This window comes from Lipotes vexillifer, unplaced genomic scaffold, assembly GCF_000442215.2.
Source record: "Lipotes vexillifer unplaced genomic scaffold, Lipotes_vexillifer_v1.1 scaffold1693, whole genome shotgun sequence".
NCBI classification, from domain to species: domain Eukaryota; kingdom Metazoa; phylum Chordata; class Mammalia; order Artiodactyla; family Lipotidae; genus Lipotes; species Lipotes vexillifer.
In genome coordinates, this window is record NW_006782186.1 from 242,114 (window position 1) to 253,748 (window position 11,635).

The 11,635-nt window shown below is 44.7% G+C and overlaps 1 protein-coding gene across 3 annotated transcripts in view; it reads left to right on the plus strand.

Moving 5' to 3' along the window:
• The window catches only part of RPS3 (ribosomal protein S3), a 12,594-nt gene that overhangs the window by 188 nt on the left and 771 nt on the right, over window positions 1–11,635 (plus strand). The window contains exons 2-7 of one of the 3 annotated variants that reach the window (XM_007455026.1): window positions 1,094–1,224; window positions 1,503–1,596; window positions 2,052–2,146; window positions 3,321–3,508; window positions 3,924–4,120; window positions 4,576–4,651. In XM_007455026.1, the coding sequence (XP_007455088.1) occupies window positions 1,094–1,224; window positions 1,503–1,596; window positions 2,052–2,146; window positions 3,321–3,508; window positions 3,924–4,117 (702 nt within the window). In that variant the 3' untranslated portion in view covers window positions 4,118–4,120; window positions 4,576–4,651. Of the gene's footprint in view, window positions 1–1,093; window positions 1,225–1,502; window positions 1,601–1,918; window positions 1,923–2,026; window positions 2,147–3,320; window positions 3,509–3,923; window positions 4,121–4,575; window positions 4,652–11,635 lie in introns of those variants that run through there. The other 2 variants (XM_007455028.1, XM_007455027.1) reach the window with 2 other exon arrangements.

The following is an 11,635-nucleotide window of genomic DNA, read 5'->3' on the forward strand; positions in this document are numbered from 1 at the left end:
GCAGTGGCTGGGCCGCGTGGCATTCCCGTGGGCCGCGGATGGCTGTTGATTGAGCGCAGGCCCGAGCCGGGCGAGCGCAGTATGGTGGGGATGGGAGAGAGAGATTTCTGCCGGTTCCGGGCGGAGAGCAGAGATGAGCACCGGGGACCCCTCCTACCCTGGAGAAGGCGCTTGTGAGCATTTCTTGGTCAATCAATAAAATTAGTGAACGTGTGGTGTTTTGAGGGCATGAGCCATTTTCCTCATCTTAAGTGTGGCTTTGGGAAAGGGCGGTAGCAGTGTATTCTTGTCTTCTTACTAGTCCTGTGGGGGTGCAGCCTTCTGACCCCAAAGACCTCAGTCGGGAAGGTTACTGACAATTTCTTGTTCCAGCTGGGGCCAAGGAAAAGTTCTGGGAAATGGAGGGGGGACCTGGGGAAAACGCTTCCTTGAGTTTAATTTTTTGCTTTTCCAAGGGAGAGAAGTGTGTAAAGTGCATTTGCTTTTAGACAATTTGCCATTTTGTGTACACATAACATCGATGTTAAGGTGAAATCCACACGCTTTTGTGAGTTAGGATTTGCCGACTTTGTGAAACACCTGGGAATAATTAAGGCAATAATTAAGGTGACTGGGATTCTCGTGGGCCCAGTTGTGTCTACAGGTGAGACTGCTTAACTAAAGTCACTATCTGCTCTTTTTCTTGGTTGCAAACATAGTGTTCCTGCTGTGCTGAATTAGTTCTAAACGTGCCATTTAAGAGCAGTTTTTTGTTTAGCATGTGTACATATAAATGACAGTTTTAAAACCCTTCAGTGAAGAGAAGATGACGAGTCTGACTGGAGGTGTTCTCTTTGTCCATGTGGCCCCTACTCTGCTGCGTTCTGTGGCACAGTTTTAAGGGCCCCGGGTCAAAGTAACTTCCAAAAGATGACCTAGAGGCATTTGTCTGAGAAGGGTTGCCATGTTTCCTCTGGAACAAAGGTAGAATAATCGATGATGGGTCATTTGTTGGAGGTGTTGAGTTTTGATGAGGGTTGCATTGGTTGAAAGGCTGGGCTAGAAATAGTGAGCCTGCGCCCACATCCTAATTTTGAATTTACTTTTTGGTTAGTTTGTTGCTGACGGCATATTCAAAGCTGAACTGAATGAGTTTCTCACTCGGGAGCTGGCTGAAGATGGGTACTCTGGAGTTGAGGTCCGAGTTACACCAACCAGGACAGAAATCATTATCTTGGCCACCAGGTAAAAATTCGTTTTTCTGGCCATCGCCTATAATTGTCATCTGTACTAAGGTGGTCTATTCTGTAAACTTAGGGGGACAACCAGTGAATTTAGTCTCAGTGAATGTAATTTTTTTAAGCTGCATTTAGAAAAAAAAATTAACTCTAGTTCTTGTCATCCATAATTTATACTTGGCTTGTGTCAGATGAGTGAGATTTTACTACCACACGTGCGCAAGATTTAAAATCACATCTGGAATTTTATGAGAGCTGTGAATTGTCAGTCTTTATTTTCCCCAGGACACAGAATGTTCTTGGTGAGAAGGGCCGGCGGATCCGGGAATTGACTGCTGTGGTTCAGAAGAGATTTGGCTTCCCTGAGGGCAGTGTAGAGGTGAGTGGTCCTGGTTTATGCCAGAGGTTACTGTGGGCCTGGAAATGGCTCTTTAGGATGGTACTTCTGAAAACCCATATTATCACTCTGAAAAGTTATTTGTGATCAGTGAGTAATACAAATGGATTGGTATTTTGTTGAAGTTCTTCTAATAAGCAGTTAGCAGGATTTTACATTCACCTTGGGTGTAGTAATGATACATATGAAGGATTGGATGCCCCATCGGTCTCCTTGGTGTGGCCACAGAAAGAGCTAGGGGTGGGAGGGCAATGAGGAATAGTTCAGCCTATGTCACTGAGTGTGTGTTAGGTGTGGACATTAGAAGTGTTTTAGTACTTGGGTAGTACAATGATACATAAATTGGCGTATGCTTGTATAATGGATGTACTGGTTTTTATTTGAAAACAGTGGCAAAGGTAACAAGTTTAAGGATGTGCCTTGTTTCCTTCTTAAAGCTTTATGCTGAAAAGGTGGCCACGAGAGGTCTGTGTGCCATTGCCCAGGCAGAGTCTCTGCGTTACAAACTCCTAGGAGGTCTTGCTGTGCGGAGGTAAGTGTCCTGAGATTTTTTAATGGTTGTGTCCTTTTGTGGGTCAGAATATCAGCATTTTGTTCATTTAGTAAATGAACTCTTTTTATGTGACAGGCTTGGCTATTCACTGACGGTTTTAACAATAAGACATTGCTAATCCATGTGGTCACTGAACTGGCAGCCTAATAAGAAAGACTTGTAAAGAATCAAGTTTTTAAAGAGTGGTGGGTGCTCTGGTGGAGAACTATTCTGGGTGTGCTTTGGGAGTAAAACAAAAATAGAACGGGGTGGTGCGGGGGAGCGGTTAGGGTTCCTTTTGAAGTCATTCAGATCCATTATGTGTTGTTAATTCTCTGGGGACTGTAAAGAGCTAAGACTCATCCCTGATGAGAGAGCTTAAAATTTAGTCAGATTTCTGTGTATGTAGATAGTAACATGAGTAGTAAAGGACATGAGGTGGTTAGATTGGCCCTAGCGCTGGGCCTGCTGGTAAGATTGCGGCTGGCAGTTCTTTGAGTAGTTCCACTCTTTGTGGAGTAAATGGAAATGCCTTGCCTGGGTGTCTGGAATTCGTTTATACTTAACGCAGGGCCCTGGGAGGTTTTTCAGCGGAGGAGGAACGCTAGAGCTGTGCTGTAGACAGGTTGACCTGGTGGCAGTGCTGTAGGCAAGGATGTGCAGAAGACTGCCCACCTGGTTTGAATGCCAGCTCTACTGCTTAGAACAGTGATTCTCAAAAGTTTGGTCCATGGGCCAGCATCACTGCCATCACCCGAGGACTGGTTAGAAATAAAAATTCTCAGTCTCCAATCCGGGCTCACTGAATTGAGAAATAGGGGGTGCAGCGCAGCAGTCCGTCGTCATAATCCCTCCAGGTGAATTTTGCACACACCAGAGTTTAAGAGTGGTTCATTTTAACCTTGAGGCGTTCCTAGTGTGCAGCCAAGGTTGGAAAGCACTTGGTTAGAAGGAACTTCGTGTGTTTCCCTAAGGAATTCCCTAAGATTAGGTGTGATGGGAGTGGAAGAAAGTTTCTAGCTCTTGGGTCAGGCTCTGGTCAGACTTATTCTCCGTTAAAGGAACATTGAAAGTAGTCAGTGCAGGCTAATGAGTTTTTTCTTTAGCATGGTGGGGTTGAGCAATCCTGTCTGGTGATAACACAAATGGCCATTTGTCTCTTGCGCTCCCAAAGGGCCTGCTATGGTGTGCTGCGGTTCATCATGGAGAGTGGGGCCAAAGGCTGCGAGGTCGTGGTGTCGGGGAAACTCCGAGGACAGAGGGCTAAATCCATGAAGTTTGTGGATGGCCTGATGATCCACAGTGGGGACCCTGTTAACTACTATGTTGATACTGCCGTGCGCCACGTGCTGCTCAGACAGGGTGAGCAGCCAGGAGTGCTTGGGGCAAGGGGCTTTTTAAACGGGTAGACGTTTTATATACACACCTCAGTGTTTGGGGAATTTGGGAGTCGTGGAGCATTTTTTTTGTTTAGCTTCTTTGGAGAGAGTTGGTTTGTCCTTGTCTCGGCCACTTGTGTACCCTTCAGTGATGACACGATGACGAGTCAGAAAGGGCACATCCTGCTCTTGGTCCTTGTCAGTGCCACGTTCTGTGGTGCTGTGCTTGGGTTCCTTTTGCAAAAGTGTCCTCTTCATTGATTGATTAGAGGCATTTGTCTGAGAAGGGACCAGACCCAGGGCTGCTTGAGTAGCCTCCTGTTTTCCTTCTGCCCCATCCCGTTGTGTAGTGGGGGGCGATGGAACCATAGCTCAGTCTTAACTATGGCATCTTCTAGGTGTGCTGGGCATCAAGGTAAAGATCATGCTGCCTTGGGACCCAACTGGTAAGATTGGCCCTAAGAAGCCCCTGCCTGATCACGTGAGCATTGTGGAACCCAAAGATGAAATACTGCCCACCACTCCCATCTCCGAACAGAAGGGTGGGAAGCCAGAGCCGCCTGCCATGCCTCAGCCGGTACCCACAGCATAATAGGTATGTCTGTAAGGCCCTCTTGGGGCAGAATAGGACCCTATTCCATTGTCCTTATTAACACTTGTGTCGCACGCTGTGAGGGCACCTAGTGAATAAAAATTGGATTACACTTGCTTTACATGAGAGAACACAGGTTGGAGCCAGGGACTCATTTAACATGGTATGCTATTGGGAGGAGTGTGTGCCTTTGGTCTCTTTAAGACATTCCTATGTTTACCACTGTTTTAAATATGAGTTTTTCCTTATTATCCTCCCTTAAAATTTTCAAGGCACTCTTGCTAGTAGTTAGCTGTTCTGAAGCAACCCCCTTAAAACAGTAACAACAAGCCTCTCCTGTGCCCAGCGCCTGTTGTGTTATTTCTAGACATTCTTTGTGCATTAATTTTCATGCACACCCGATAATTCAGGTGTATTTTCTGTTCTTATTGTACTTTATTTGTTTTATTTGGTTTCAGGGTCTCCTTGGCCGCTGGATCTGGAGTCTGGATGTTGCTCTTATAAAGACCTTTAATAAAATCTTTTTAAAAGACCTTGTGGCCTGACTAGACTCTACATCCAGTATTCAGACTGATGGTCATGTCACTCCATGAGACCGTTGCTTGATAGATTCTTAGCGCTGTCTGGTTCACAGTGTTTGTGTGCTTTCCCTAAAAATCCTGTTGGTTTCATTTGTACTTGTGAAGAGAGGTCCAGAACAGGAGGACCCAAGCAGAAGTAACCAAGGAATATCTTGTGGGGGAGTAAATCTGGTGACGGTGATGGCTGGTTGTTAACAGGGAAGCACCTTGATTGACTCAACCTGGAGTTCAGGGTTAGAGGTTTAGAAGGACGTATTTAGGATCATTTTCTCTATTACACATAGAAAATATAATGACCATTACATTTTGGGTTATGCTGTGCTGTAGGTGGTGTTCATTTCTAGGTATATACATTCTCATTTAATCCTCAACATCTGTAAGAGGGAATTTGATTGTGCTGCTGATGAAGAAAGAGCCTGATGCTCAGAAGTAAGTTTGCCTAAGCATTATAGAGCTGCGATTAGAATCCACATTTCTATGTCCTGTTCTCTTAACCATTACACTCTAGAAAAGTATAAAGAACATTTAAATTATCTACAGTTTTATCTGTGATATTTTGAAGGTGTTTGCTGATACGTATTTATTAGAAATTGGGTGCTTTTCATTTATTCAGGTGAAACTAGTGAGGGACAGGCTGGCATAAAAATCCTACAAGATTAATTAGAGGTAGTGAATTACGTTGAGAGCACACTGACATCTGTGTGTGTGCCCCCTTTTAACAGAACCTTGGATGTTTCTACTGTCTAGAGAGTAACATTGTTTTTGTCAGTGTTAATGGAGTTGAGACCATGTCTTAGTAGTAGAAATACTTCACAATTCTCCAACCACTGAAATAGCTAATGTGTTAATGACCATTTACTGTGTTCCAGGGAGTGGGTTCATGTAAATGTTTTATCTTGTGGCTAGGAACTAGAGCCTGAATACAAAAACATTTTTCATTTCCCTGTGCTTCCCCTTACCCTGGAGTGGCACATTTCCAGGAATGAGCCCTTTGTCAAGCGAAAGAAAGTTTTATGGAAAGGGCTGAAAGAGGTGGTTAGTTACTGAAAAATGTTAGCGTGTGAACTGAGCTAAGCTGCTTTATTCCTGTATTCATTTCTGGGCTTATGATGTAGTTCATTTATGAGGAGACTGTTGGTAGTGAAACCATTTCAACTAATTTGAGCCTGTGGAGTAGTGATGCTGGAAACAGGTTAAGACAGTCCTGGTCATCTAGGATCTTAGTGTCTAGTACTAGCATTGCCAGTCAGTTCTTTGCATATTTGATCAGGTGATCTTTTAAATTTATTTTCCTAGTGAGTTTTCTGCAAACTTAAAACTGGAGGTCAAGTCTGTCATTCAGTAGTGCTGTTAACATCCCACTAGGTGGTGCTGTAACAGGAAAGGTGCACCAAAGTAGCTTGGGGGGGAGAAGTAAACTCATGAAGTGTAACACATGTGCAGAAAAGTATGCAAATTATTAGTGTGCAGGTATGCAGCTTGAATTATCAGTGTGAACACCTCTGTCTACCCATTACTCAGAGGTGGAGCAGGGGTTAAATTAAGTGTTAAGTTAGTTAAGAAAATCACGTAAGGTGTAACGTAGCACTGAGATGAGCATTCCATAATCGCAGCTCATCAAGAAGTGCAAACTACCTTAGAGGATGTCATCACTACCACCCTGAGATTCCCAGTGAATGATTTTTTCAGCCGTCCTTTTCTTTGCTTCACATCCTTTGAGGTTCAGGTTTCCAGGTGTGCATCTGACATCTAACCTTGTGGCCAGACTCATGCCGTGGCCCCTCCCCTCAGTAGGCAAGGTGTTGATGCTGGTCAGCCAAGACCATGTTGTGAAAAGGCCTTGGGACCGCCTGGTGGGCATAATGGCTGTTGGCAACATGGAAGCAAGTGCTGAAGCCTTCCATGGACACTTCAGCAAAAGATTATTGTTAGGCTCTGAAGAGTTATTAGGTTCTGGTCATTAGGACTCCTGGCAGCTGGTGATGGGGGCCTCAAACAAAAGCTGGGTGCTGATTGAACCACTTGCCCATCAGGCAAGGAAAGAACACCTGCTGGCATGGGAAAGTGTGGAAATAGGCCTAAAGGGCAAACAAAGGTTGGAGACCAACAGCACTGTAGAACCAGGAAAGGCACAGGAACTGGTGGGGTCCAGATGATGGTTAATTTTAGGGAGGTGGGTTCCACCCCCAGACAATCTGGTTTTGCAGACCACTGTTGAAAAGGCTGCTATAATCCACAGCAGAGTGTAGGCTTGGGGCTGGGACACCCTCCCATCTACCCACCCCAGGTCAGCTAATCTCCATTCCTGGTTGGGAAATGAGGCAAAGGCTGTGAGGGTGTCAGCAGAGTGAGAGTGGAGGATACCTTTCTCTTGCAGAGCACTTTACAAAGGAGACTCAAGGGCTTGTGGGGGAGAAACTGGGCTTTGCAATCAAAGATCTGGGTTTAAATGCTGGCACCAGCACTCATTCACTGAGAGGATGATTTTGGACTTTTCTGATCCTCAGTTACCTCACAGGGCTGTTATGGGAGTTAAAGGAGATCTAAATATCAGTATGTTTCCCTACTATTTGTCATTTATATCATCTGGAGACAAGTTACAAGCCCAGGCCTTCAGGTCAGTCTGTCTGGATTCAAAATTAAATCCACAACTTTTAGCAGTACAAGCATGGGCACATCAGTTACATACCTGTGCCTCTTCATCTGCATGTTCTTAGCAGTGCCTGGCTCATAGCAAGTGCTCAGTAAATGCTAGCTGTTATTACTACCTACTTAGCATATCTATCCTCTTGGAAATCATTAATAGCTAACTTCATGGTAATGGATTCTCCCCATCGTAACTGTAAGGGCCCTGACCACAGGGGCCATGCTTTCTGCTTCTACAGGGAAGTGGGCATAGCTGGGCAGGTATCACTAGCCCCATTTTACATGGCCTTTTTCTGTGCCGTGTTTTATTTAGTGATTGTTTCTGAGCTCCAGTGTGGCTACGTATAAATGAAGCTGTTGTATGTCAGTAAGGCCTGTCAACATCAGACTAAGAAAACATTTAGGTATCGTTGATAGTTAACATTTTCTGTCTCAAGATAGTTTTTCTTACTATTTTCTCCCTAAGAGACATGAGATCTTGACATTATTTTATGAAATGGCTATTAAGCCATTTCCCTATTTGTTACTAATCAAAGCTACATTTATAACTTGATAAGCAGCATGACCATGGTGAGGAGATTATTGTTATAGATTATTATATGCCCTGAGCCTGCTGTGGATGTCTCATTTAATCTTCCCAACATCCCTGTTTTGGGCAGATTCCATTACTAACTTCATTTTATAGCAGTGTTGATTAACCCATGCAGTACATCTTAGGCTTTGGAAAATACAGTTTGACCCTTAACAATGGGGGCATCAGGGGTGCAGACCCTAACTTAACAGTCAACTCTGTATATGCGGTTCCTCCATATCTGCTGTTCAGAATCTGTGGATTCAACTAACCCCGGGTAGTGTAGTACTGTACTATTTACTATTGAGAAATATCCACATATAAGTGGACTGGTATAGTTGAAACACATATTGTTCATGGGTCAGCTGTACTTAGACTGTCTCAGAGAGATTACCACTTCTCATTTGAGAACAAGTAACATGAGATCCTAGATTGGCAACAACTTATCTGATCCCAAACTCTTGTTTCTACAACAACAAAAAAGGTGGAGACCTGTAGCTCTGAAATTCAAATGAAACCACACCTCTGCTGCTCAGTCCTGTATTGCACTAATAGTTCAGCCAGCCAGGTGCAGCTGGCCTTTGTCCTCTGGTGAGGACAGCTATGATGGGTTCATCCTGCCCTCATTGGCAAGCCATTGACTGCCCCCATGATGAGCTTGCACCCGACAGTCCTTTGTGTGGTGAACCAGAGAAGCTGGAGCCATTAAAATCCAAAATTGCCTAGAGAGGGTAGGCTCCCATAACCTTTAATAATGAATTTGCTTTACAGAGGGAGGGGAAGGGAGAGCATAGGTACTGTAGGGGGGCTGCTTTCCCATCAGGAGGGGGACCAGAGGAAATGGATCTTTTACTCATTGATTTACCCTTAATATACCAGAAAAAATAGCCATCACTATTTACTACCTGGGCCCATAAATACCCCTCTTTTATATTTTAAGTCCCTGTAAGTAAGAATAAAGGGATAGTGAAAGTCAATTTTATTATAAATTTTAACAAGTATCCAAAAATATTTAAAATTATTAACAGCATAACTGAATATACTAAAAACACTGGATTGTAAACTTCAAATGGGTGAATTTTATGGTATGTGAATTGTATCTCAATAGAGCTGACATATATACATATATTTGTATGTGTATACATACATATACATACATATATGAGTTATAACAGCAAACAACTTCACATTTTCATTGTCTAGAAGGATATATACCCCAAATGAGCAGTGTTACTTGAAGGCAGTGAAATGTTTATCAGCTGCCATGAAGTGAAGGTATTCATCTTGTAGCTGCTGATTCCAGATTTCAAATACATCTCTAATAAGCTCTAGCTTCTGGGGCTTTTTTGGTTTTGTTTTGTATTACACTTGGATTGTCAACACAGTGCCTTAAAAAAATTTGGTTGGGGCTTCCCTGGTGGCGCAGTGGTTGAGAGTCCGCCCGCCAATGCAGGGGACGTGGGTTCGTGCCCCGGTCCGGGAAGATCCTGCACACCGCGGAGCGGCTGGGCCTGTGAGCCATGGCCACTGAGCCTGTGCGTCCAGAGCCCGTGCTCCGCAACGGGAGAGGCCACAACAGGGAGAGGCCCGTGTACCGCAAAAAAAAAAAAAATTTGGTTGCTTAGAACTTGGTTGAAGAGAGGATAGCCATTTTCTTTGCTTCATAATTTTAAAACATTTTCACTTTTAGATTTATAAAGGTCAATTCAAATGACCAATGAATTTTTAAAATTTCTACAGCATCTGTTTCTCTCCACTCATCTTTATGTACAACTGCCTTCAGCTTGTCTCTATGAACTGTAACAAACTACCAAGTAAATTTGGGGGCATAGTCATCATAAAAGATACATACTGTCACATTATCTTTGAGCAAAATGGGATAGTCCAGGTTTTTGTCACAGAGAATTGTGTGATGGAATCTTTCCTCTTGAACAACTTAATACAGTAGTCCCGCCTTATTTGCAGTGGATATGTTCCAAGACATTAGGGGGTGCCTAAAACCGCAGATAGTAGGGAACTCTACATATACTATGTTTTTTCCTGTACTAATGGGTGGGTAGCATATACAGCATGGATATGTTTCAGATTTATAAAAGAATCCAACAAGTCTCTATAGTGATTACAAAATAGAAAGTCTTATTCTATTATGTAAGAAGTAAAGTTCTCCTTGTTCTTTGAAAGCCCACTAAAAGAATTACAGTCATAAAATATCAATCTTTACAAATAGATTTACTCAAAAAAGAAACTCAAAAATTAAATTTGGGTTCATCGTTTTCTGATTGCATACCAAGAGTTGTCTCTGTTCTCAGCCGGTGAGAAGATGGCAAACCCACGTGTGGCTAAGGGGTCATGGACTTGTCTGGCTTCCCTCTGAACTGAATGGTAACAGTTCACATTCAGCAGGCAGCCTGGGGTGCCAGAGAGCAGTGGACTAGGAGCCGGGGGATCCTCTGTATATGGTCTCGGTCTAACCAGTAGTCCTAGAAATTAGGACGCATGGCTGTCACCTTTTGTTTGTGTTCCTGTGAGCCTCACTCACCAGGGACAAGCACCATGTCTCATCAAGTCGGAACCCCAGAAGGTCAGGGACAGTATCCTTTCAGGCTGGAATTTCCCACGTGGAAATGATGTATCTCCTACTTCTAAACAACTGCTTTGCTGTGCCCCACACCATTTTCTCAGATTAGCAGAGGCTGCATGGAGGAAGCAGACTTTGGAGATAACTGGACCCGAGTTGGAATCCTGGCTCTGCCACCACTCACCAGCCCTGTGACCTTAGTTAGCAGGTCATTTCACAACTCTTGAGTCTGTTTACTCATTTGTAATCGGAGGTGGGGGCGGGGGAGGGGAGCAGTAGTACCTACCTCACAGGTATTATGAGATAGAAATCCAGGAAACCTTGATTTCATGTATTCAGTGGAAGGGTTTGTTCCAGTCCAGGAGGACCCAGAGATGGTGACACCTTTCCTGCCTCTAGAGGTATCCTATGGATGTGTCAGGAGAGACCAGATATGTCACACAAAGGCCTGGCCATATGTCAGGTGATGGAAGAAGGGCTGATAAGGAAGGGGTACAAGGAGGGAGTGGGCAGCTCTTGGGTGGATGGTGTCAGGTCTGCCCAGGCAGACAGAGCAGGAAAGGGCATTGGCACTTGCATGAGCAAGCAGTGGGGCACAAATGGCCATCATGGGGGAAACTGGGCAATCTGTCTGGCTACACAGAAGTGCTGAGCCTGGGTAAGATGCCCATGTCTCCAGGGAGAGCTTGCCCTGGATTTGCCCCTACCCTTTCCACTCTGGCTTTCGCCTGGGTAAGCAAGCAGTGCAGCACCTTTGCTTTGTCCTGGGTGTTATGCATGGGGTGGGAGCAGGAAGGCTCTGAGGCTGGGCCTCTACCCCACTCCCCTCCCCCTCTGCCATTATCAGCTGTGTCCAGATGGTCGCAGGCTCCCTAATCTGGGATAATCGGAGGGTAGGAGCTCAGCTGGGACCTGGGCCTTTATGCTGTTCTGTGATGGGTCAGCCCCAGCTGGAGAGAGCCCGCAGACAGGTCCCTGGGGCTTTGGAAGATGGCTAGGGGCATAGGGCTGGCCCTGTGCTGGAGGATGGAGGAGCAGATGACAGCTCTTCAGAAGGCAATCTGAGTGCAAATAAGGGGAGCCCCAGGTGGGGCCTGGCTAGCTCCTCTGGGCCTCAGAAATACAGGCACAGAATCTGAACC